Source organism: Salvia splendens, chromosome 21 (genome assembly GCF_004379255.2).
Source record: "Salvia splendens isolate huo1 chromosome 21, SspV2, whole genome shotgun sequence".
NCBI classification, from domain to species: domain Eukaryota; kingdom Viridiplantae; phylum Streptophyta; class Magnoliopsida; order Lamiales; family Lamiaceae; genus Salvia; species Salvia splendens.
Genome location: NC_056052.1, coordinates 20513196 through 20539778, shown reverse-complemented (window position 1 = coordinate 20539778; position 26583 = coordinate 20513196). Strand labels below are relative to the sequence as shown.

General features: G+C 39.4%; 1 protein-coding gene and 3 long non-coding RNA genes across 25 annotated transcripts; 3 read left to right on the top strand and 1 right to left on the bottom strand.

The window, feature by feature from the left end:
• The first annotated feature begins 7878 nt into the window (after window positions 1–7878).
• LOC121785063 lies at window positions 7879–11804 on the top strand. Of its 16 annotated transcripts, none has more exons than XR_006046887.1 (9): window positions 7879–7976; window positions 8056–8115; window positions 8279–8442; window positions 9532–9599; window positions 9746–9843; window positions 9914–10027; window positions 10514–10569; window positions 11337–11486; window positions 11626–11804. XR_006046887.1 is itself a non-coding variant. In XM_042183405.1 (5 exons), exons 1-5 carry the CDS (start codon window positions 7899–7901, stop codon window positions 9928–9930), a joined length of 423 nt encoding a protein of 140 aa, XP_042039339.1. In that variant the 5' UTR covers window positions 7885–7898; the 3' UTR covers window positions 9931–10027. The 16 variants fall into 16 exon arrangements, 2 of the variants coding, with proteins under 2 accessions (XP_042039339.1, XP_042039338.1); XR_006046889.1 differs by having other exon boundaries at window positions 9532–9606; XR_006046882.1 differs by having other exon boundaries at window positions 9532–9610.
• Window positions 8643–24447, bottom strand: LOC121785069. Of its 3 annotated transcripts, XR_006046898.1 has the most exons (3): window positions 24272–24447; window positions 22598–22661; window positions 21388–21482 (listed from the first exon to the last, which is right to left on the bottom strand). It is a non-coding gene; the product is annotated as an uncharacterized LOC121785069 (long non-coding RNA). The 3 variants fall into 3 exon arrangements; XR_006046899.1 differs by lacking the exons at window positions 21388–21482; window positions 22598–22661 and adding an exon at window positions 8643–10390; XR_006046900.1 differs by lacking the exon at window positions 22598–22661.
• Window positions 19750–21826, top strand: LOC121785066. 4 transcript variants are annotated; one of them, XR_006046892.1, is made up of 4 exons: window positions 19750–20339; window positions 20444–20564; window positions 20807–20863; window positions 21259–21826. It is a non-coding gene; the product is annotated as an uncharacterized LOC121785066 (long non-coding RNA). The 4 variants fall into 4 exon arrangements; XR_006046893.1 differs by lacking the exon at window positions 21259–21826 and adding an exon at window positions 20951–21244; XR_006046891.1 differs by lacking the exons at window positions 20807–20863; window positions 21259–21826 and having other exon boundaries at window positions 19750–19937; window positions 20172–20339; window positions 20444–20710.
• LOC121785067 lies at window positions 22768–25026 on the top strand. Of its 2 annotated transcripts, none has more exons than XR_006046894.1 (2): window positions 22768–24115; window positions 24799–25026. It is a non-coding gene; the product is annotated as an uncharacterized LOC121785067 (long non-coding RNA). The 2 variants fall into 2 exon arrangements; XR_006046895.1 differs by having other exon boundaries at window positions 24441–25026.
• The last annotated feature ends 1557 nt before the right edge of the window (window positions 25027–26583 follow it).

Here is a 26583-nt window from a genome sequence, read left to right as displayed (position 1 = left end):
AATGATACAATGATAAAATGATAGGTTTATTGCATAGAATGATAGTTTTGCCGGATAGAATGATACTCTGGGTTGATAAACTCATTTTATCCGCCAAAGGTATCATTTTATCAACTAAAGTATCATTCTATCTGCTGTGAGTATCATTTTATCATTTTATCAGTCAAGAGTATCATTTTATCAACTCATAGTATCATTCTATCCGGCAAAACTATCATTCTATCCAATAAACCTATCATTTTATCATTTTATCATTTTACGTGATATTTGGCGAAATTCAGAGTATCATTTTATCAATCAAGAGTATCATTCTATCCGGCAAAACTATCATTCTATGCAATAAACCTAACATAATCGGCACAATACATAATATACAAACCTACAAAGCAGTAAACGTATCATTTTATCAACTCAGAGTATCATTTTATAAGGTTTCTGTCATTTTATCCGCTTAGATTATCATTTTATCAGGTAAAAGTATCATTTTATTAAACAAAAATGTCATTTTATACACCAAAAATACCTATCATTCTATCGGCTGAAAGTATCATTCTACCCGCCAAAACTATCATTCTATCGGCTGAAAGTATCATTCTATCCGGCAAAACTATCATTTTATGCAAAAAACCTAACATTTATAAGCTAAAAGTATCATTTTATCAACTCAGAGTATCATTCTATCCAGAAAAACTATCATTCTATGCAATAAACCTAACATATATCATTTTATCATTTTATCAGTCAGTCAAAAGTATCATTTTATCAACTCAGAGTATCATTCTATCCGGCAAAACTATCATTCTATGCAATAAACCTAACATAATCGGCACAATACATAATATACAAACCTACAAAGCAGTAAACGTATCATTTTATCAACTCAGAGTATCATTTTTATAAGGTTTCTGTCATTTTATCCGCTTAGATTATCATTTTATCAGGTAAAAGTATCATTTTATTAAACAAAAATGTCATTTTATACACCAAAAATACCTATCATTCTATCGGCTGAAAGTATCATTCTACCCGCCAAAACTATCATTCTATCGGCTGAAAGTATCATTCTATCCGGCAAAACTATCATTCTATGCAATAAACCTAACATAATCGGCACAATACATAATATACAAACCTACAAAGCAGTAAACGTATCATTTTATCAACTCAGAGTATCATTTTTATAAGGTTTCTGTCATTTTATCCGCTTAGATTATCATTTTATCAGGTAAAAGTATCATTTTATTAAACAAAAATGTCATTTTATACACCAAAAATACCTATCATTCTATCGGCTGAAAGTATCATTCTACCCGCCAAAACTATCATTCTATCGGCTGAAAGTATCATTCTATCCGGCAAAACTATCATTTTATGCAGTAAACCTAACATTTATAAGCTAAAAGTATCAGTTTATCAACTCAGAGTATCATTCTATACGGAAAAACTATCATTCTATGCAATAAACCTAACATATATCATTTTATCAGTCAGTCAAAAGTATCATTTTATCAACTCAGAGTATCATTCTATCCGGCAAAACTATCATTCTATGCAATAAACCTGTCATTTTATCATTTTACGTGATATTTGGCGAAATTCAGAGTATCATTTTATCAATCAAGAGTATCATTTTATCAACTCAGAGTATCATTCTATCCGGCAAAACTATCATTCTATGCAATAAACCTAACATATATCATTTTATCATTTTACGTGATATTTGGCGAAATTCAGAAATTAAATGAGCGAAATGACATATTTACCCCTCCGCCTTTTTTTATGAAGTTGAGTATCATTCTATCCGGCAAGACTATCATTCTATGCAATAAACCTAACATATATCATTTTATCATTTTACGTGATATTTGGCGAAATTCAGAAATTAAATGAGGGAAATGACATATTTACCCCTCCACCTTTTTTTTATGAAGTAAATCTAACTTTGAATCTCAGCCACAAGATTAGAAATATGTGCGGTCCAGATTTGGTTATAGGGTTATTACGAGATTTAGGGGTTATCATATGATCACGACTATATATATATATAGGATTGTATTCAATGTCGAACTATTTTTAAAGACCGAACCAGAGACCAAATCTTGTCCACCCATTTTGATAATCTTGTGGTCATAATTAATTCAAGCAACTAATATCAAATAAACCTAAATCTATTAAAATATTTCGAAAATAGTGGCTTGAGGATGGTTTTGTAATTTTGTAATGCAGTGTTATTAAGTTTTCCATGATTCAAGCCATGTAAATATAACAAAGATTTATTTTCGATCAAAATCAAAATACAATCTCTGTAATCTCTATTTCTCAATAAAATCTCCAAGACCATTCCATCGTTCAATGGAAGATTCAAGCAGCCCTACGCCTAGAATAGATTTTACTGGTACGTCAATGGACGCCTCGAGCAATCATTCTCCCAAAACTGATTTTACACATGAATCAGTGAACGTACGTGGAACTGCTTCTACCGAAACTAATCAAGAAAATCAGGGTACAACTTTTGATGAGTTACAATCTCTAGTTGGCGGCTTGATTTTTAATTCTTTCATCTCAATTATGGAAAACACAATTCAGCAACTATTTTTTGTGATTCGCGATTATTCATAATTTGTTTCCTATTTCATCGTGAAAAAATTTCTTGTGAATTCCCTATCGCGATTATTCACGATTAAACAATTATGGAAAACATTCTTACGAATTCCCTATCGCAAAATCTGTTGTGTAATTACCTAGTGATATACAAAAACCGGTTCTAATTATGTTACCGCTGATTAGATCAGACCTGCTCAAGGTCATCGCCGGGATCAAACCGGACCTGCTCAAGATTATCGCCGATCCCACCAGACATGCTCAAGGCCATCGTCGAAATTACACCTATTTTGCAATTCCTTACCGCAAAATCAAACCGGATTTGTTCAAGGTCATCGCCAGAATCACACCTGTTTTGTAATGAACTGTTTTGCTTTAATAATGAATTGTATTAAGTGTGAGATGAACCATTCTCGTTTATATGTCCTGATGCCATTTCTTGTATATGAATGTTGTACAGACCTGATTGTCTTGCTAAAATGAACCAATATATTTGTTAGATATTTATAAATATTGGTCAGATGATATTAAAGCCTAGTCGTATATGTGCCAAATGTCATGAGGTTGGTCACCATGATTCAAAGAACTGCGACAAGATAAAAGAGAAGGCGAATACAACGTGAAGACCATTTAGTTTTAATTGAAACGCCTATGTTATGAATTTATTTCATTTTGCCATGAAGAACATTTACTATTGTGTTTCATGGTTAGATAATTAGACTACGATTGATGTCGGTCATTCAAATTTTATAAAGTATTATCTTCATCTTATAATGTTATAACTTCATCCTAAAAAATGAACCAAATTTGAAATGAACCAAATATGAAACAAATTACTTCATCTTATAATCCTAAAACTTCATCTAATACCCTAACCACTTCATCTTATAATGTTATAACTTCAACCGAACTTGGAAATACGTCAGCTAAAATGAACCAAATTTGAGATTACTCAAATTTGAAAGAAAACATTATATCTTATAATGTAACAAATTCATCTTATACTTTTATTACCTCATCTTGTAATATAATAACTTCATATTCTAATTTGAATCTTCCCAAAATCCAAATTTGAAACAAACCAAATTTGAATCAAATCACTTCATCTAATAATGTAATACTTCACACAATCTATTCGCTTTAAAGTTTGCAAAAAAATTAAATAATTCAAATACAAAATGGAATAAAGTAACAAACTACTGGAATAAACCTACTAGAATGAAGTAATAAATTACAAAGAAATAAATGTATCATGACAATTTTAAAAATCAAAACACTAACAAAACGAATGTTAACAAAACAACTCATCACTTCTTCTTCTTCATGTATCTTGTCGAAATTCCTTGAATCATGTATCTTGTCGGAATTCCTTGTGGCATATGGCATATCTACGACCACGCATGGACATATCCTTTATTTCTTCATTTGACAAATCTACGATCATGCTTGGATGTATCCTTTATGTGGCACTTAAAACAAGACATTGATACATAAAAACTAATTGTTGTTAGTCAAAGATCATAACAAACACAAATCTTCATTCAATAAGTATTTAATTTCATTCGTTCATGTTATTACTTCATAACTAGGTTATTTAGTTCATAATAAGTACAATTCTTCATATACTTGTGCAAACGATACAGTTCATATTAGCATTTCATATTAATCAGTATTAAGTTCATTCAATAATGTTACTACTTCATTCCATTACATTAGATATTTGCAAAACTTATGCAATTCTTTGCATAAGCAACTTCCTAACAAAACAAGACATATCTACATTCAGAACTCATCACAAATACATCAACACCAAATATCCAGACCAATCACTTCATCAAATAATCAACTTTCACCACATAACATCATAACTTACCGCAAATACATTCTAGTAAAATTAATTCAGTTACGACATACCAAATATCTAGACATATCTACATCTCATCACAAACCAAATTCAGTTACAACATACTGAATTTCTTCATCTAATAAACACCTTTCTTCATCTTATAATGTAACAAGTTCACCCAAATATGAAAACATTTTATGTTAAACTGAATCTAATTTGAAAAACTAATACAAATAACTTCATAAAATGATATAATTTATTCATGTTTCTATGAAATCGCTTCATTTTATACTGCAATCAATTCACATTACAAAATTAAGATGAAGCAAATTTACAAATCAAAAGATTCGAAAAATATTTGCAAATCACTGAGAAATGCATAATTAATAACCAAAACAGTAAAAATTTGAAAAAAATATATAATTTTAAACATCTAAAATAAAATAACCAGACGCAGCTTTCGAATACAACTGCTGCTGATCTTAAACCAAAGTTTCAGAATAATTAGTATGTTGTGTTTTCCTAGAATGACTAAAAGTGTAGAACACAACAAATACCTTTGATTTTGGTCTGCTTCGTGTCAACCATGGTAAGAATCCTATGATATCTATGGATAAGAAGGAGACGAAGGGATTGAATTGGATGGTGAAGACGAATGGCAGGCGGAGCTCTCTGAATCGTCGGTGTCGTTGTGAGAATGGAGTAGTGGGAGAAGAAAGTGGGGCTGTGAAAATTGGAAGCGAGAAGAGAAATGGGTGAAATTAATTCACCCTAAAATTATGATTCATTTTGACCTAAATAGCATAATGACTAAAATATCCCTTGGATGAAGTAATTAAATCACCGGATGAATGAGGAAAATGACATATACTTCTATATCATCTTTTCCATTAAACTTTAAATCCAATGGTTAATATTTGGTCTCTAGTTCTACACTAAGGAGGTGTTGTGCATATAAGGGGACCCTATATATATATATAGAGAGTAGTGATCAAGATATAACTATTTTTAAGTGTATAACTAGAGAACAAATCTCAGCCACACAAATATATGGAACAAATATTATATATTTTAATAATGTAAAATAGATCAAGGGTACTTTTGGAAATTAGAGATTCAAAATCACGTGTCATTTCCTTCCAGATTTTCAAATTTCCTTTCAAATTTCCTTTCAAATCTCCTTCCAAATCTCCTTCCAAATCTCCCTCGTAATCTTAGGTCTTGAAATTCCCCAATTGCTCGAAACCACAACGCCACCTTTCTTGGCCTTCTCCTCCGGCGACTCGCTGTTCTTCACCGATGAAGGCGGCGACGATGTAGGCTCCGCCGCCGAACTCATCATCCGCCTCCACCCTACCAACTCCGCGCTCAAACCTTCAACCTGTGCAGCGGGCGCAGGCCTCCCCGGCGTAGTCGCCATGTAACAGCGCCGGCAACCGCGCGCCGCATCAGTGATCTAGCGAACAAGTGGTTTGAGGACATAGTTGTTTTGTTTGGGTTTGAGGGCATAGTTGTTTTGTTTGGGTTTGAGGGCATAGTTGTTTTGTTTTGTAGAGTGGAAGTTTGCTGCTGTGGTATAATGTCCCAAGGGGAGTTGCTTTTTGATCTCACTTGATGTATACTTGGGTGTTGTAAAGATATTTTGTGCTTGAAAATGACTTCATTAAATGATGCTTCATTGGTACTGGCAATCATCTATCGCATCTATTTTATTCAAACAGACTTTATTTGTTGAGATAGAAAGTTGTATAACAAGAATAAAGTGGTACGAAACACATCACTCTTAGCATGATTTTACTTCACTATTGTTTACAAAATACATCACTCTTAGCATGATTTTACTTCACTCTTGTTTACAAAACACATCACTCTTAGCATGATTTTACTTCACTCTTGTTTACAAAATACATCACTCTTATTATGATTTTACTTCACTCTTGCTTACAAAACACATCACTCTTAGCATGATTTTACTTCACTCTTGTTTACAAAACACATCACTCTTATTATGATTTTACTTCACTCTTGCTTACAAAACACATCACTCTTAGCATGATTTTACTTCACTCTTGTTTACAAAACACATCACTTTAGCATTATTTTACTTCACTCTTGTTTACAAAACACATCACTCTTATTATGATTTTACTTCACTCTTGTTTACAAAACACATCACTCTTAGCATGATTTTACTTCACTCTTGTTTACAAAACACATCACTCTTATTATTATTTTACTTCACTCTTGTTTACGAAACACATCACTCTTAGCATGATTTTACTTCACTCTTGTTTACAAAACACATCACTCTTATTATGATTTTACTTCACTCTTGTTTACAAAACACATCACTCTTATTATGATTTTACTTCACTCTTGTTTACAAAACACATCACTCTTAGCATGATTTTACTTCACTCTTGTTTACAAAACACATCACTCTTATTATGATTTTACTTCACTCTTGTTTACAAAACACATCACTCTTAGCATGATTTTACTTCACTCTTGTTTACAAAATACATCACTTTTAGCATGATTTTACTTCACTGGTGTTAATAAAACACATCACTATTAGCATGGATGTAATTTGACTCGGTAAATTTGCAACGATTGTGAATTTAAAAATATTAAATTTATTTTCTAAGAAATGAACTTACATATTTTGATTCATATATATTGGATTGATCCACGTAGGAGTATTTTTTTTATGAATTAATAATCGATAAAATCTTCTAACACTATTTGACAACCCAACTACCCAATTTGCTCTTAAATCTGTATTTATTCTCTTTCTCTCTATCTAAAAAGACAATTGAATTGCACAAGAAGAGGAAGAAGACAAATCCTCACTCTGCTCATCAAAGATCCTCCGAATTTACACACACACGCATGATTTACACACACACACGCAACCTTCCACCTCTCCTTCCTCTCTCTTCCTCTCCCCGTTGCTCTTTATCACCAACGTGTTTTCCTCCTCTACCGTCACCTGCAGCAATTCCGCTCCAATTTCATAAATATCTTCAGCTCGAGCGAGCTATTTCGCATCAATTTCATGAATTCTTAAAGAAATTTCGTTTCAATCAAGCAACGGAGCTTAATTTCTGGTGAATTTCCAGAACAGAGAAGAGGAGAAGAGAAAAGAGTAATCGCGGTTTTTTTCAAATGAATTCAATTTGCCGACGAAATCTAATTTTGGCTATGCAATGACTATTATACCCCCGCCTTGTTATTGTGGAGTAAATTTGTGATTGAGGGAACTAATTTCTCCTTAAATTCAAAAATTACATGTATTAATAATAACCCTTGATTTTCTTGATCTTGTGGCTTAGATTTATTCTCTAGTTATGTAGTTAATGAGCACTTGCCCTAGATCACCACTATATATATATATATATATATATATATTGAATATGGAGACAGATATTCTTGATTTCATCATCCAATTATGGATATCTTCAGTTCTTTGCAGCTATCTCTGGAGCTCGGAATTTGGAGTAACTATGGAACTAAGACACGATTTCGAGTGCGCATCGTTCAATTTTTGTCTCTAATTCAGTTAATTAGCTATTGTTTACTAAATTTCACCATGTCTCAAGCTGCAGAATTCAGAATCGCGAGGCAAATTTTGTGTTCTCCGCGCTAATTTATCATCATTTTCGGCTGTAATTTCCCCGCTCTCTCTGTGGATTTTTATTAAATCTTTTGGTACCAATTTTGGTTTGAAATGAAGATTTTTTCTTCTTTCTTTCTCAGAATAAATTTCCAAGTTCATCACAGAAGTCGGGATATGAACTTTATAAGTGAGAGAATAATTATTTGTTACAGTTTCAGGAACAGTGTGGTTGGAGTAGAGATCTTTCGAAGAGGATACAGAGACGAGCATGCATCATCTCATCTAGGAATCATAGACTTAAATGCCACTGTTTTGTGAATAGAGTGCCCTCTTTCGATGCTGCGAATATAAAGAGTGCCACTTCAACTCTACCAAGGTAATTACTTTGTGTTGACTTCAACAGGGTGATTGTTACTTCTTTGCTTTACATGATTTTAATTGATCTACAACATATGTTGATAAGATTTTTATTGATTCTTATTTTGACAGTCGATTCATCTCATTAATCTAATTGACAATGTTAATAATAAAAATTACCGGAAAAAGTAATGTACTGTTAAATTTTACAGTAATAAATTTGCAAGAGAAAAAGAAGTGTTAAAATGAATATGTGTGTGCATGTGTGAACATTTGGGGATGTGTGTGTGTGTTATTAATATATTGTGATAATTTATAAGGGAAAAAGTAGTTTATTACAGTACCGGGTGTTGGGGTGGGGGATGACTGATGAGACAATTTAGATTACAGTTTCCAATGTGGAAGTAGAATCACATATTGCAGTTGCTAACTAGTCTCCAAATTTTACTCCAAACATTAGTGTGAGCCAAGTACACATGTTAAAACAATTTACCCTATTCATACATATGAGAAGGGTAGTGCTTTGGCACAAATTTTATTTTTCCCCTCGCACAGCTGTTTTACTCCCCAAAAAATGTATGATGAAAGATGAAAGACATTTAAGATGATTGCTTAGTTTTTTTTGGCTGTAAATGTTGTGTATGCAGAAGAGTACATACCTTCACGAACTTTAATTATACCCCATAAGTGGAACACCAAATGGCCAATGGGCGTGTTGTTAGTTTCATTTGTTGAGCATATCAAGTATAAAAAGATGCATGGTGATCTTAACATACTTGTAGGAGAGCAAATTCCTTGAAGAACATTGAATATTATTTTGGGATGACTCAGCACTGAATCTTGACTGGTTGTGCATAGACTTTAGCTGATGATGTTGATTATTTAGCTTTGGAATATGCTTGTGCCAGAAAGGCCAATCAGTACAACTTTAAAATAAAGTATGCATATGCGTTCTTCATACATGTTGCCTGTTGGGGCCTTGCATGTTGTTTGGCGAAGCATCTGCTTACATGCCCCTTGGTTTTAGCAATATTTTCGTAAAAAATCTTGGGGCTTTGCAGATCCTTGAATGGAAATCCCCATGTGATCAAATTGGCTTCAGCTGTAGGTTTTGTTATTTTTGCAATATGGGGACTCAGGCCGCTTGTCAGACAATGCAGAAACAAATTTTTTGGGGTTCGTGGTTGGTAATGCAGTTTCTCCTTGTCAAAACTCACTGTTGTATGCTTCTATGGAACAATTATATGGAAAGAGGCTACATGAAGTTGAGTTGACTCTTTTTATTGCCTATATTAAACCACCTTCCATCATACTGAATGCAGAAAAGTGATAGCAGCTGGTGAAGAAGCAGCACATTTCATGTCACAGCCTCTTACATTCAACCTTTACTGCTATGGGCAGGAGCAATCTACATCTGCAGGTTGGTTATTAAGAAAAAAAACAGATATACCTGTTATGTGACTTACTGAGTGGAACTCAATCTCTTACAGAGCATTGGATCCAATGATTCTTCCTTCCGAAGCTGGCCAGATTGTTAAAAAGCGGGTCCTAAATTTTGTCAGATCATTATCAACAGTGCTGGCCGTTGCATATTTATTTTCAAGGTCAGTATCACTTTCGTCAGTTAATACTGTTACGCGCTAATAGTATCTTTACATGTGTAATTGTTGTGCCTGCCTGTTTGCTCAAAGTTTGACATTACTGTGAAATGCACTTTTCACTATCACTATCATTTGGGTCTTCAGGGGTTGCTTCACTCTATTTCAAGTACTCCAGTTGGTTACCGTAATTGTTTACATTCTTTTGTTTTACTTGATGGGCCTTAATTATATTCAACAAATACATAAACGCAGTCATTCGGGTCTTCAGGGGTTGCTCATTCTATGTCCTGACTTTTGGTTCATAAGACTTCAATGATCTTTGCATGTTCGTTCCTAATTTTCGATGTCAGATCTACCTCTTGGTACCTGTTGTATAAATATGTCGTGAACTGGTGAACTGAAACAAGCTTTCCATTTGTCCAAACTATTTTACATGGCACTACTGCTCCAGGAAAAATGACTAAACCGTTGTTACATTACTTTATGCAGTGTATTTCAACAAGCACAAAAATTCTTCATGGAGACAAATGAACTCACGGATGCTAGTAATGTGTTTTCCATCTCCTATATTTCATGCAACAACATTATACTAGAGATTTTTAAATTGATGCATATGTCGACTACCAGCAATAACATTCTAAATAACTAATACTCAAGTTCCTTTCCTTAGTAGAAGCACCGTGCTACCTCAGTATTATTGTTTTGCTGAGTGTTTGTGAAATAACATCTTATTTCACTTGGTTCTTGTATAAATGGGTGATGATGAGATGCTAACACTAATTTGGTCAAGGTCTGGTCTCATGTTGAATTATCATCTTAAGCTTGTATAGTGGAGTATCATTTCACATTTAATTTAATGTCAACAAAAACTATATAACTTAACTCACTAAACATGAACTTCAAATGGCGTTCAATATTGAACATCTTGTGTAACAAACGGAGTACATTTTATTTTCAGTTCTAAACTTTAGATGCCTATCCATTATACCCAGTTAAAACTTATTTTTGTTATTTAAAAATAATGCTTGTTTTTTTAAAAACAAAAAAAATACTCTGAAAGCTTACTTTATTATGTATGTTCATAAATTAGGAATCATACGATATCCAAATTTTGCTCTGCTCATTTAGTTTTGCTAGTTGATAATGACTGTTGCAATTCCACAACCAAGTCCTGAAATCACTTTCAGGTAAAAAGGTTTTTGGTTCTAAGGGGAAGTGTTGTGAAAGAGAGACTGAGACACATAAACTGTTTTAACATTTCTGAAAAAAAGGAAGATCCGTAATGGGAATGTATCATTTTGCTTCTTGGCAGATGGGCTTCCAGTTTGTTGGCAGGACTGTATACACAGCTGTATGGGTAGCTGCAGTGTCATTGTTTATGGAGTTGCTAGGTTTCTCAACCCAAAAATGGATTACGGCTGGAGGGTTTGGGACAGTTTTGATCACTCTCGCTGGACGTGAGGTTTGTAAAAGTTCTAAATTCTCTGCATAAGGTTTTCAATTTAGCTTTGCTACTTTTTAGTAGTATAAGCTAAGGAAATGCCTATTTTAGTAAAAAATGTCTACTCTTGACTCTTGCATATAATACTATTGTTTTGCAGATTTTCACAAATTTCCTATCAAGTGTGATGATTCATACAACCAGGCCATTTGTTGATGAATCCGCGAATTTCTGATCTTAGTAAATGCTAGTAGAGAATGAAGATTATGACACAAAGAATTTACGTGGTTCGATTTACTGAAGTAAATCTACGTCCACGGGAAGAAGGGAGGGCAAGATTGTATTGCTTGATCTGGGATTACAGCTTACAACACAGACTTGCTATATGCTATTTTATCTCTAGAGAGCTTAAACCTTTTCTATCTGATCTAAGTTCTATTTATACATTGAACTAAGATCGTGGTTTGCAGCCCCACTAACAAGATCGTGGGTGAGAACCAGGAGGAAGCCAATCCATCCCATAGGTCGGGAAAACAGCCTAGGGATAAATCCACCACCAGTTCTCATGGCGAAGGAACAAGCCGCTCCAAAAACCGTCCCACTGAGTCTTCCCAGCAGCCCGATTTGAATGAGGCTGTCAAGCAGTTTTTGGCTGAAAAGCAGGAGGAATTCTTAACCTTCCTGCGAAAAAGCCAAAAGCAGCCGGAGACGAAAACGACGGATTCTCCTTCCCCCTCCGCACAAGAAAGTCACTACCGCAGTAGTGTCGCATCTCCCAGGAGAAAGAATCCCCGTCCCCCACATATTCCAGCTCCTCCTCGGTACCGGAATCACAGGAGAACTCAATCTCCTCCATACCGACGAGATATCGGATTCGCCGTGTACGGAGCACTGAAGACTCCGTTCTCGGACGACATCACCCGAACTCCCCTACCACAGAACTACCGAACTCCGTCGATGACTTACGACGGGCTCGTGGACCCTCACGATTTCTTGGGGCGCTATCAATATAACATGGCGAACCAGGGTCTCAACGAGGTCCACATGTGCAAGCTGTTTCCCGAGCTGCTCATCGGGAACGCGAGAAGGTGGTTCGATAGCCTCCCCCAGGGCAGCATCAGATCTTACCGAGATCTAATGGATGCCTTCCACAGGAGGTTCTTTCAGAAAGCGGAAGCCCGAATCACTTCGGCTCAGCTGCTTTCCATTCGTCAAGGTCGCGACGAAAAAATTAGCGACTTTATGACAAGATTCCACAAGGAATGCCTGCAAGTAGACGATCTCAACGATCTGCTTGTCATCTCGGCATTCCAAAATGGAATCCTGCCCGGAGCTCTCTACAGGAAGCTCGTTGAGTGCGGTCCGCAGACAGCTCAGGAAATGTGGGACATTGCGGACCAGTACTCCCGGGCCGATGAGGCAGACCGTCGCAAACGGTCGTTAGACAGCTCATCGACCCGAGGAGACAGAAGGAAGCCCGATCATAGCGATCAGGGGCATCCTCGCCGGACTCCATTTGAAAGAATTCAAAGGGCTCCGGTGCAAGACAGATTGGGACCTCGTCTCAATCCCGAGAAGTCGCCCGCTCAGTTCGTACCGCTGAACAAGCCGAGAGCGGAAATTTTCGAACTACACTCTGACCTGTTCGAAAAGCCAAAGCGGATGACGAAATCAGCCGCGCGCCGACCCCAGGATAACTACTGCTCCTACCATCAAGACCACGGTCACGATACCGAGGAGTGCAGAAACTTGGCTGCAGGTATCGATGTTCTTGTGAGGGCAGGGACATTGAAAAAATACCAAAGCAAGCAGTCAAAGAAGAATAAAAAACAGAGTGGTGCGAACTGCGCTCCTCAGAATCCGAAATAGAGCCGCCGGACTGCTGGAGCGGATTCGTAGATGGAGCTTCAAACAAGATGGGAAGTGGAGCTGGTATTTTACTTGTCGCTCCCGACGGACACGAGGTAACCTACTCACTTCGGTTCCTATTCCCCACTACTAATAATGAAGCCGAGTACGAAGCCCTCCTGGCCGGACTCCAGTTAGCGCAAAGTCTGCTCGTCAAATCTCTCAAAGTCCATTGTGATTCACAAGTCATAGTAAATCACATGTTGGGTACAAGTGAAGCTCGTGACGAGAGAATGAAGAAGTACTTGGACAAAGCGCAAAACATCAGCCGAAGTTTCTCCTATTTTCGGATAATCCGCATTCCCAGAGCGGAAAATAGCCGAGCAGATACCTTAAGTAAGTTGGCCTCAGATCCGAACTCAAAGGCGGAAGAATTAATGCATCGAAGCATTGATGAAGCCGAGGTACATTCAGTATCCAGCTCGCCGAACTGGATGACGCCGATCTTGCAGTATCTGGATCAAGGACAATTGCCCGAGGATAAGAGAGAAGCTCGGAAGATCACATGCCGAGCACTTCGGTACGAGCTTCATGAAGGAGTCCTCTTTAGAAAGTCTTACCTCCAGCCGTTATTGCGGTGCGTAGGACCAGAAGAGACGGACTACATCCTCAGAGAAGTTCATGAAGGATCGTGCGGTAGCCACATCGGAGCCAGAGCTTTAGCTAAAAAAGTTCTGAGATGGGGATATTATTGGCCAACCATGGTACAAGAGGCAGTGCAGCTCGTCAAGAAGTGTACGAAGTGCCAAATTCATGCAAATGTCCCAAGGATGCCGCAGACCGATCTATACACTATGCAAAGCCCTTGGCCTTTCATGCAATGGGGCATAGACATAGTGGGACCACTTCCTCAAGCTCCTCGGCAAATGAAATTCCTTATCGTTGCCGTGGACTACTTCACGAAGTGGGTGGAGGCTGAACCATTAGCTACGATAACGAGCTCAAAGGCATTGGACTTCGTCTGGAAGAACATAGTGTGCCGATTTGGCATACCCCACATCCTCATCTCGGATAATGGGACTCAGTTCACCGACAAGACGTTCAAGAATTGGTGCCAAGAGCTGAACATTCAACAGCGGTTCACTTCGGTCTCCCATCCCCAAGCAAACGGACAAACGGAAGTAACGAACCGGATTCTGGTGAAAGGGTTAAAAGCTCGGTTAGAACAAGCCAAAGGACAATGGGTAGAAAATCTCCCTCAAGTCCTATGGTCCTACCGAACTACGCCCAAAACCTCCAACGGTGAAACCCCGTATAGTCTGGTGTACGGCACTGAAGCCGTAATTCCGGTGGAGATCGGCGTACCCAGTCCCCGAACTCTAAATTTCTCCTCAGAAATGAATGACGACGGACTGAGAGCAGAGCTAGATCTCGCCGAAGAAAGAAGAGAATTGGCGTGCATAAAAGCAGCCAAGTATAAGGAGCAAGTAGCCCGGTATTATAACCAAAGGGTGAAAAAGCTTCAATTTCAAGTGGGAGATCTCGTCTTGAGAAACAACGAAGTAAGCCGAGCAGAAAAGCTGGGCAAACTCGAACCCACATGGGAGGGTCCATATCGGGTGTCAGAGGTCCTCGGCAAAGGGTCTTATAAATTGACTCACATGTCAGGAGAACAAGTACCCCGAACATGGCACGTCTCCAACCTCAAGAAGTTCCACTTGTAAGAGACAAAGTCCGGTCAGTCTGTCTTGTGTCTAGTTCGGTCATAGGGGTACATGTTTTTATTTGTTTGTTTTTACTTGTACCTTTTACTTGTCGTTTTATAAAAAGTTTAAAGTTTTTTCTTTCGTCTTTTTCATTTTTTCTCTATGTGTTTTGTCTCTATGTGCTTGTCGTCTCTTACAAATGGTACCGAGGTATATCGTTCTTTAAAGGCTGATCCCCTTTTTAGATCGATTATTAAAGACTATTGTGAGTCCAAGCTTCTAAGGAGGATACAAGACCACAATTCAGCTTAACAAGCAGTTCGTCTGAAACGAACTACAACAAGCCAACGATTGTGAGTCCAAGCTTCCAAGGAGGATACAAGACCACAATTCAGCTTAACAAGCACTTCGTCTGAAACGAACTGCAATAAGGGAAAGTCCGATCCACGCGATAAACCTCGCCGAATTAGGACAACCAAGTTCGGTCAAAGAAGTTTACCTCATAAGACCGGGGACGACCATGTCTAGTCAAAGAGGTTTACTGCATAAGACCACTTCGGTTAAATGGGAAAGTCCGATCCACGCGATAAAACTCGCCGAATTAGGACAAGGGAAAGTTCGATCCCGGCGACAAAAATCGCCAAATTAGAACACAAACCAAGTCTGGTCAAAGATGTTTATTTCATCAGACCAAAGACGAGTCCGGTCAAAGATGTTTATTTCATCAGACCAAAGACGAGTCCGGTCAAAGATGTTTATTTCATCAGACCAAAGACGAGTCCGGTCAAAGATGTTTATTTCATCAGACCAAAGACGAGTCCGGTCAAAGAAGTTTACTTCATAAGACCAAGGACCAAGTCCGGTCAAAGAAGTTTACTTCATAAGACCGAGGACAAGTACGATGAAATTTTTTCGCTAAGCTGTAAGTACAGTGTTAGAAGCGAAAACAAAATTTCATTTTTCAAAGTTCGGCATACAACTCAGCTACCCTACAAAATGGCGTTACGCTATTACAAAGGACTATTCTACTGTCCAGGGTTGCTGAAGTTAAGCCACCTATCTGCAAAATCCCCTGGAAGCCGAGTTCGGTTGTTCCGAGCAGATGAAGAATAAGCAGGTCGACGAGATGCTATCCTCGACCCAACGCCTCTTCCCCGAGCCCGAGAAGTCCTAACACCTCGGCGATGAAGAGTCTCTGCAATAAGCATCTGCTGATCTTGCTCGCTCATAGTCACAACTCCTCGGCGAATTTCAGTCCGTCCCTGTCTTGACGATTCCGGTTGCTCCTGAGCCCGTTCTCGTCTTGACGTTTCCGGCTGTTCCGGAGTTCGTTGTTGACTGGGAGTAGGATTTTGAACAAGGGAACCAAAGGTTTGATCTGGAGTGCGAGCATCTGTTGGCACGACATGCCGAAGGAATCTTTCTATGGAGGGGCGCCGAGAAAGAACAATGTCGTACCGAGAAGCCCAGCGCCGTAATGATTTCACAATTTGTTGGCAAGCCGAGCTCTCCAGCGCATTGTTCCTCCGGAGTACATGATATTCCTCCCACAGTTCGTCAACTCGACTCTGAACATCTGATATGGTCAATCCCCCGCGCACACGGATGTAATCCTCGTACGCAGTCCTCTCAGCAACGGTCGTATTCAGCTCGGCCTCCAGATCCTTCTTATCGGACTCTAAGTCCTTATTATCGGCCTCCAGCTTCACTAAACGAGCCAGAAGCTCGTCATTCTTCGTCTGATCGGCTATAGCTCTTTTCTCAGCTTCGTCTAAAGCCGAAGAGTACAGCCGTTTCCAGTGAAGTATCTCCATCTCCTTGAGTACAAAGCAGCTATATTAGTTCGGCAGCTGTACCGAGCAGATAGTAAAATACAACAGGAATAAAGGCGAGTACGAAAAGCTATACGAAGACAAGTGTAGAGAATTTTTCATTCACAAGGAAAATTTTTTACACTAGGAGGGCTTCAAGGCCATTTTACAAGGAAGAAACTAGACTAAGAGAAGGGAGACGAAATCATACTCCGCCAGCTTCGTCTCCGGCTCCTTGGTCTGGTTCAGCTTCTTTCTCCTGAACTACCTCAGCCTCCGCCTCCTGATCGGCCTCCTTCTCCGGATGCCCGGCCCGCTCGACTTCGGCCTCCAGCTCCGGCGGCTCGGCCTCACCCTCTCCGTTGTAAGTCGAAGCGGGTGAAACGGGTCCCACGGAGGCAAAGATAGCCTCCAGGTTCTCGTCCCGATCAGCTCGACAACTCCGGACTCGGTCTGCAGAAAGCAGGACCGAGGATGAAGCGAGCTCCTCAAGGAGCGGCAGATTCTGAAGCCGAGCTGCTATCTCTCGGCTGTACAGAGGCAGCACGACGTCGGCCCCCTGCTCGCCCTTATCGGCAATTAGCCTTACCAGGCTACCGACAAAGGCCGAGAACTGGCTGCTCAAAAAGAGTTTCTCCGTGTAAACACGGAGAGCCTCCCCTTGGGCAACCACGGCAGCAGCATCGCTCCGCTTCGTCTGCTCTCGCTGGATGACGAGCTGGTTTTTGGCAAACTGAGCTTCATCCTGGGCCGAAATCCTAGCAGCTCTGGCCTTCTCAAAGTTAGCCTCAGCCTGTTCGGCCCGATGACAAGCAGCCGCCAACTTCCTCTGCATCTCGGCATAGTCATTGGACGCTTTGGAGAGTTCGACGGCGACGAGCTTGGAGAGCATATCGTTCCTCTGAAAATGAATAAAGAAAAAAGTCAACAAAGGGGCCACAAAAAATACAGGAAAAAAGCAAGGCCAGAAAATCAAGAAGAGAATTCACCTCGGCGAAGTCCGTGGGCCATAAAAACGGCTCACAGATATGTTCCGAAGGAGGCGCCAAGACCACGTCTTTCTCTGGCGCTCTCGGGGGCTTCTGGGCCTTCCCCCTCCCCTTTGCCGAAGTCGACTCCGGCTTCTTCGGATCCGAAGAGGTTTTTTGCCTTTTCGGAGTCCTCTCGGCATCAGACGCCGAGCTGGTGGTTTTCGGCCTCTCCGGCTCCTTGGACTCCGAAGATTTGCGGCTAGCCTTACTCAGCATGTACACTGCCAAAAAGCAAGAAAGCAAAGTCAGATTTTCTTCGTTAAAGCAGTAGAGCATAAAGATAAAGAGAAATCCTCACCCTCGGCCTCTTCGTCCGAAGACGAGATGTCGAACACGACGTCGCCCTTGACGAGCTCAGACTCCGTGTATTGTTTCCTAACTATGGGAATCTTGTTGAGCTCGCCATCGAGCTCGTCCAACGGTTCAGGCCGAGGGTGACGGATAACGGACTCCGGCCCTCTCCAGGGAAAACTAGGAGCCGCGGTCCTATCATAGTAGAAGAAGCGATTTTGCCACTTCGGCCACTTCGTTTTACAAAAGGCTCTAAAGGGCTGTAAAGGGATCAAGTAAAACCAAGACCCCTTCCTCTTAAATTGAAAGAATTTAAGGATCGCCTTCAAAGACAAATCCCTTCCTAACCTACGGAGTTCGGCAGCGAAGGCCGACAAGTGCCTCCAAGAGTTCGGAGTCACTTGGCCTAAAGGAAGCTGAAAAAATCTAGTAAATCTATAAAGGCAGAAGGGAGGGGGAAACGAAGCCCGCATTCTAAGCAGGCCTCGTACACGGTGGCGTACCCCTCCGGCGGGGAGTCAGCCCTATGATCACCGTCAGGTACCACCGCCTTCCCCCCAGGAAAAAAGTATTTTTCGGGTAGGGATATCACAGTATCCTTACTCAAAATACTAGGGAAATACTCTACGGTCTTCTCCCCGGACTCTTTCCGGCCAGAAGACCCCTTATCCCCTTTCCTACCGCTACCCGACTCCGAAGAAGAAGAAGACATTTTTCTTACTTTTTGAAGGTGAAGAAAGTCTGAAGAAGCTCTTGAAAGCGGAAGAAAATTTCTCGAGAAAGAGAGAGTATAGAAGACGCAACAGCAAAGGTGTTCAAATGAGGAAAAAGGAGCATATTTATCAGATTCGGGAAAGATTTCGAGATCGTTGCGCCGTTTCGAATCCCACCTTTTCAGGATTCAACGACCGGATTTTACTGTCGCATTTAATGCAGGCACGCGCAAGGCACGTCCCCTGACGTCAGCCTCCCCCTTACCATTATCCAGAATGCCGAAGTGACTCACCTCGCCGAAGTGATTCACTCCGCTTTTCGGGGGGGGTAGTGATGGGGTACGAACTAAACCCTAATGGCAAGCCCAATAACAGTGACGGCCCATCAGCCCAGAGCCCAAGAAAGAGTATCTGTTCGGCACCAAAGAGTTCGGCACGACCAAAGAGTTCGGACTCAGCCTACAGCTCGGTAAAAGCCGATCAGTCAAGCTCTCCTCTCAGATCGGCAAGAGTTGATCGGTAAAGTCCAGCAGTTCGGTCTCAGCTCGGTAAAAGCCGACCAGTCAAGCTCTCCTCTCAGATCGGCAAGAGTTGATCGGTAAAGTCCAGCAGTTCGGTCTCAGCATTCGACCGAACTAGGAGTTAGTGGACTCATGAAAGGCCTCCACGACCTCCACTATACCCACGATCTATTTAGTGGTATGAAGCAGTTATTGAGCAGTTATTGCTCACCCACGATCTTGTTAGTGGGGCTGCAAACCACGATCTTAGTTCAATGTATAAATAGAACTTAGATCAGATAGAAAAGGTTTAAGCTCTCTAGAGATAAAATAGCATATAGCAAGTCTGTGTTGTAAGCTGTAATCCCAGATCAAGCAATACAATCTTGTCCTCCCTTCTTCCCGTGGACGTAGATTTACTTCAGTAAATCGAACCACGTAAATTCTTTGTGTCATAATCTTCATTCTCTACTAGCATTTACTAAGATCAGAAATTCGCGGATTCATCATTTGTCTTGAATGAATGGATTCAAACAAAGATTCAAGGCTCTGAAGTTTCTGGGACAGTTGAGGTTAAATGAAAATAGTTGATATGCTGGACAATTCTTAAATGATGTTTCTTGTCTAAAGTCGCTGAATTATGTTCACTGTCTGGATGATATTTATATACAAACTATTTACCTTCCGTGCTTCCTAGTTTCGGAATTAATTGAGTGATGCTCAGACTTCAGAGTGTCAGTAGATTTCATTCTAAATATGTTACTCAGGCTTCCGGTTAATAACGTTTGTGCAATTCATTTCTGAAGCATGTTGGATGGTGGTCGCCGACTATTATTAGAGCTGATGACCGTGAAGCTGTCCATATTCCGAACCATAAATTCACTATGAATATTGTATGAAATCTCAGTCAAAAGACTCACTGGCGCATTAAAACTCATCTGGCGATCAGTCATTTAGATGTTGGCAAAGTCAATGTGAGGATTCTGTTAAACTTTTCATTCATATTGAGTGGGTTATCTAATATCAAGATCGTCATGAATTAGATTACTCACCAGTTGTACTATGGCTCTCTATGCAGAAAATTGTAGCAGATATGCGCAAGGTTCTGTCGAAGAATCCACAAGTGGAACAACAGAAACTGCATAGAAAAGAGTATTCCTGGACAATATTGATCCCGAAAATCAGGCCCTATTGGTTAGGTTCGATATCCTCACTCTTGGGGATTATCCTATAGTATTTTATCCCGGTCTCTCTTTTGTCTATTTTAGAAACCTTACTCCTTCAGGGTAAAAGTTTATGTTGTATTGTTATATTACATTTTCTAAGCATGATTTCTTTTTAGGAATTTTCTGTGTTTTACAGCAAAGATATCTAAGAACCACATGATAAATTATTTTATGATGCATGCTTCAATGTGATCTCATTAACTCCAAACATTCAGATACTGGTGTCCTGCTTTGTGAAGACCTCTCGTTTTGAAGAATATTTGTGCGTTAAGGTAAGAATTCAAATTTTCGATCCTTCACTCTTCGTTAGGACATTGTATACACTCTGCATGCCTAACTCCATAACAAATCACATACAGGTTTAAATTAAGGCATGCATATTCTATATGATGGCCTATCCTGATATTTGTTATCGATCTGCATATCTGCGTTTTTCGTCCTTTTCTATTTGGCGATTCCTCCTTTTTTTTTGTGATGAGGAAGGGAGTTCTTGGGTATAACAAAATTTTGAATTAGATTTTGCAGAACCAAATCAAAGAAATTTGTTTGTTTAGCCTGTAATTTGTACTTGCTTGATTTGAATTGATCGGTTTTTTCATCAGCTCTTTTAAAGTCATTTTATGGTAAACCTTGAGCTTACTTGGTTTTCATGGCTAACAAAAACCAGGAAGCTATTCTTCTAGACCTTCTAAGGGGTAATTTCACACCACCGTGCTCGATTAGCCACACCCATCCGCACGGTTCAGAAAGTATACAGAGATGCCGATTTGGATGATATACCATTTTCAGATTCTCCTTTTTCCTGGGGAGCTACTTCAAAACATCCATTACTGTTGGTTGAGCCTTCCAATAAAATCAACGGGGAGGATAAGATCAAACCACACGTCCGATCTACACATATAAATGGGGATGAAGATGAAACGGCTACACCAAAATCAACAAAGTCATCTGCAGATGGTAAAGGGGATGATACTAAAGGTGAAAATATCGATACAAAGCCAAAAGAAACGGAAGTTGGAGACCATAGTAGAAAAGAGGCACAAACGACAGAGGCCAAAGTTGGTGAGGAGTCTGGAAGAGGGACCAAGGATGTGAAATCATCTCCATGGGTGTCACGACCGCATTTTCTAAGGATAGAAAACACGGTTGATCGCGACTTGGGGAGGATTAAAGAAGCGGGGAAGAAAGGGGAAAATCAACACAACTCAACCACAACCCGAAATAAATGGGAATAGCTCGAAATAAATCAGAGTTTTGAACAAAATAGACTTGAGTCTTTTAAGATGCACAACGAAAGCAAATGAACGCGGTTCCATGTATGAAGACATGAACCTCCGAGAGTCAAAATCTGACTGAATTAAATTTCTTGTCTCAATAGCACTTCCTCCACCACTTCGCTGCTCAACCTGCTCATTTAGAAATATATGCAGGGCTGAGTACAAAAAGTACTCAGTGAACACATTGCCGAAAATTACACATATACATTTGAAAATATTGTCAAGCCATCATCACAGTAACACTCGGGGTGTTGTTGAAAAGACCCGAGCTTACTAAAAATATTCACATTGGGTTGCAACCCCTTTTTCTGGTACTTAGCCATATCTGATCACATTGTGCCGTCGAGATGGTGTTCTCGCACGGTCACCTTCTCTGCCCATCACGTCAGAGGTATTCTTGTGCCGGGAAGGTGGCCACCTTCCACGGTCACCTTCTCTGCCCAACATGTCAGAGGTATCCTTGTGCCGGGAAGGTGGCCACCTTCCTCGGTCACCTGCTCTGCCCAACATGACAGAGGTAGCTTGTGTACACTAGTCCGAGCGGGGACACCACCCTCACTGGGACCCGAATTCGATTCACATATATCATCATTCATAATTTCTTTGGCCTTAGCCAAACAGATAGGCATCATACAAAACATTTATGGCAAGACCACATCATTAAAATCACGAACATGTGTTCGTGTTATCATAAAATACGATTTGTATTTTTAGTATAAGAAAGCTCACCTTGTTCGCTTAAAACTCCTTAACTTGAATTTTCCTGACTCCACCCTTAACTCACAGAGATAGCCTTTTGAAAACAAACAACGTACTAATAAGACTCGAGAAATTCACATACTTATAGGAATGCATGCCCCTACTTTATTTCTTTTATCATTTGTTCACCGTTAGAAAATTTTAGAAACTTGCATATTAATTAAATTGGGAAATTTAATTAATAGCACTTTTTTTTTTTATTAAACTTAATTATTTCTGTGACTTGAGAACGTCGTCTACCTCTTTCTTTCCATTTCCTTAGCAGCCGCCCGAGGCGTAGCGGGGCGATGCTGGTCGGCCGCTTACGCCCATAATTCCTCCGTTAGCTCCTCGTATTTTCCATCATAATATCGAACAAAAATCCTAAAATTTATTTAAGCGCATAATCGAATTATCGCAACTATTTCCCTTTGTTAAGAAAAATTATATATTCCGGACTTGGGATAAACTATTCATACTTCAAAATTATTTCGGGATTTAATTAAATAACTCCTAAAAAATTTTATTCAATTCCATGATTAACTTATCGTAATAATTTCCCACCGAGAATTTATATTTATTTCGGCCTTGGAAATATTATAAAATTAATTAAACAATTCCCCACAATTAATTCAATTATCAACCCAATGATTTATTTATAAAACCCAAATTCTCCACCTTATCTCTCAAATTAATTTACTAAAGCCCCAAAACAATTTAATTGGAGCCCAACTTAAATAGATCATCCAATTAATTTATTAAGCCCAGAAATTAAATAAATTCGAAAATGGGCCTCACACTTACTAGGTATTGCAACCCCAAATTAATTTGAAGGGGATTGGGCTCGGATTATAGTTGGGCTCGAATAAATAGTATAACCCATTTAATTAATTCATGAGCCCAAAATCAAATATTTCCCATCCCTTAGCCCAAGTAACTAATTTATTAGTCCACCAAATAAATAAACCCATATACTCCACGCCACTGTCGGTTTCTTCCTCTCTCAACACTATTCACACTTCTTCCCCAAAATGCACAAATTTGTTTCCCAAATCAAAAACTTCCGCCGCCTCACCCCGTTTCACACCTCGCGACGTCGACCAGCCATCCCTCCGTCGCCACCCTCGCACCGCCGTCTGCGTCGTCTCTCCCTCTCTCCCTCTCTCAGCCTCACGCCGCCGCGGATCTGCCTCCATCGCCGATCCGCCGCCACTGCCTCCGTCAGACGTCACTGATCCGTCGCCGCCGGGAGACGCGATGCTGCTGCTGTTACGCCTGGAAGACGCGACGCCACTGCTATCTCGATGATGTCGGTGCAGCCGCCGATTCACCGGAAGAGCTGCTGCTGCTGAGGCGCGTACCCGCCGTCGCGCCGCTGAACCCAACGCCGGTCAGGCCGCTGCTGTTGCCGCCGGGTCAGGCCCGATTAACTCCTATGTCACCCCGATTTACCCCGAAACGTCCCGGGACTAACCCGTTCAGCCGTGAAAGACTCCGACCCCGCGAAAGGTAAGTTCTTTTTATTCGAAGTTATGTTCTTTTTTTTTTTTTAATCGCAGCATCGATTATGTTCAAATGATTGTGTTATGTGTGGGAAAGGTGGATGATTATATGCTGTGAAACAATTGCTAAAAATTCATACTTGGAATTGGGTAGAAATTATACCTCCGTGAGTAGGACTTGGTTATGGAGTTCACATGGTCAGAAAGGAGATTCCTAAAGCTGAAAATTCCGATTTCTATTGATAGCAATCGTTGGTGTTAGATTCTGAAATAGGAGCAATTTAGGTACAAATCGATAGAGGGATTGTTTACCTTGAGTTGAAATTGTGCAGAGTGGTTCTTGGTTTTTCTTGCGGCAGAGATAGGAGGAAACGGATTGTGCAACAAATATTATAGGGGAATAGGACTTAGTTGTGATGTGGAAGTGAACAAGGTGATTGTGATACGTATAAAAGATGGAGATGGCTGTGAATGTGGCGTGGGCATCAAGTTGCTAACATTCCTATCTATAATTTAAAAGCAGCAATTTAATGCTCTGTCTGAAAAAAAAACAATTCAATGTATCTGTCTTCTTTCTCATTTTTATTTTATTTTATTTGTTTATTAAATTTTATTATTTGTATATTTATTTACTTATTTATTTAATTTGGTATAGCAAAAACCCAGTTTAAGCTCGTGGCTTTGGTGTAGGAAAACAAATAACATCCATAGTCTTCCCTGATGATGTACCGGACTTTCTTGGAGTGCGAGCACGACCATTGAACGGGCTGCATGAACTTTTCTCTAATTGTAATAGATAAGGATTTAATAAATTTGTATAATAGTAATTTAGCGGACTTCGGAGATATGCCGTACATTATAACTTTTTATTTGGTGTTACTTTTTTTTTTTTACTTGAAATATTCGTTCAAGAACGAAGCAACGATTATTTATAATTCCAAGATCAATTATTATACATGAAAATGGCAGATTCGAATACTACAACGATCAATTATCATTTATCTTTAGGCAAATAAAAAATAATAAGGTACGAAAGTTCGGGTTGTTACATTCTACCCCTCTTAAAAGAAATTTCGTCCCGAAATTTAGGAAGTATTTAGACAAAAAGCTCGGGATATTTCTCCTTCATTGTCTTTTCTAGCTCCTATGTTGCTTTTTTTTTTTTCACAAACTTTACTGTAGTAATCGACTTATTCCGAAGCTGCTGCACCTTTCGATCTTGTATTTCCACAGGCTTTTCTTCGTAACTCAGGTTAGGCTCTAGGGTGATTTCTTCGTGGCGCATCACATGTTTTGGGTCGAACATGTATCCTCGGAGTTGGGAGATGTGGAATACGTTGTGTACGTTCCCAAAGTTGGGTGGTAATGCCAAGCGATATGCTACTGGGCCTACTTCTTCCAGAGTTTCATAGGGTCCAATAAATCATGGCTTTAGCTTTCCCTTGAGTCCAAATCTGGTTATTCCTTTGGAATGGGATACTTTCAAGAAGACCTTCTCCCCGATGTTAAATTCCAATTCGGTTCGACGCTCATCGACGTAGGATTTATTATTATTATTATTATTATTATTTTTATTTTTTTAGTTTTATTCAGTGGTCAATGTCTTGCCTCCCATGAGGGTCTCACGCGAGGAAATATAGAGTTGATCTAACCGTTTTAACTTTGATAGGAACTGAATTTGAGATTCCAAGGGAAATATTTGAATCGTTCTTGCTTTGTGTAGGCTCCAAGGTAGCCATGAAAATAAAACGATTATAATTATTTCAATTACGTGAGTGTTTGGTTCACCACGAACTTTCACCATTAGCTTGCAACAAAGGTTTTCAAGAAGTGCAAAGACTAGGCTCAATTGGACTCATTATGCTCACTCCCAGAAAAGAAAATATACAACTTTAAAAGGGCTTGAGCTATACCCATAGAGCTTGGAAATTTTATTGTGGGAAGAGCTTGCCAGATGGAATAAATTGTGAAAGTGAGGGTATGAGGAAGAGAATGTAGATGTCAATAACAGGTTGCCAATAATATTCAAAATTAACAATCAAGTAGAAAAGTTTCAAGTATCCATAGATGATAACAGTAAGAACTGAGATGGTTGGTTACAAATGGATTTGAAAAGAATAGGGAAAACAAACAATTGCAATTTGCTCAAGAACATTGTGATAGAAGATCATATCAAAGAATTTTTTTTTTTTTTTTGAGTTTATAATCAATTCGTGGAAACTAACTAATAAAGAGGGCAACAAGAGGAAACTAGCCAAGGGAGAAGCAATGTGCCAGCTTTGATATGGAGCTTGCAGAAAAGCTCAAATCAAGAGACAACAGTCATATTTGAATTCAGAAGATGAGAGTGCTCTTGTAAAACAAAGAGCTTGTCAATATGTCTGAAAACACAAAAAGTCAAATTAAAAGGTTTAAGGTCTCACCAGATGACAGCTCCAATATAGTAAAACTGAAAATGATTGGTCTCAAGTGGAT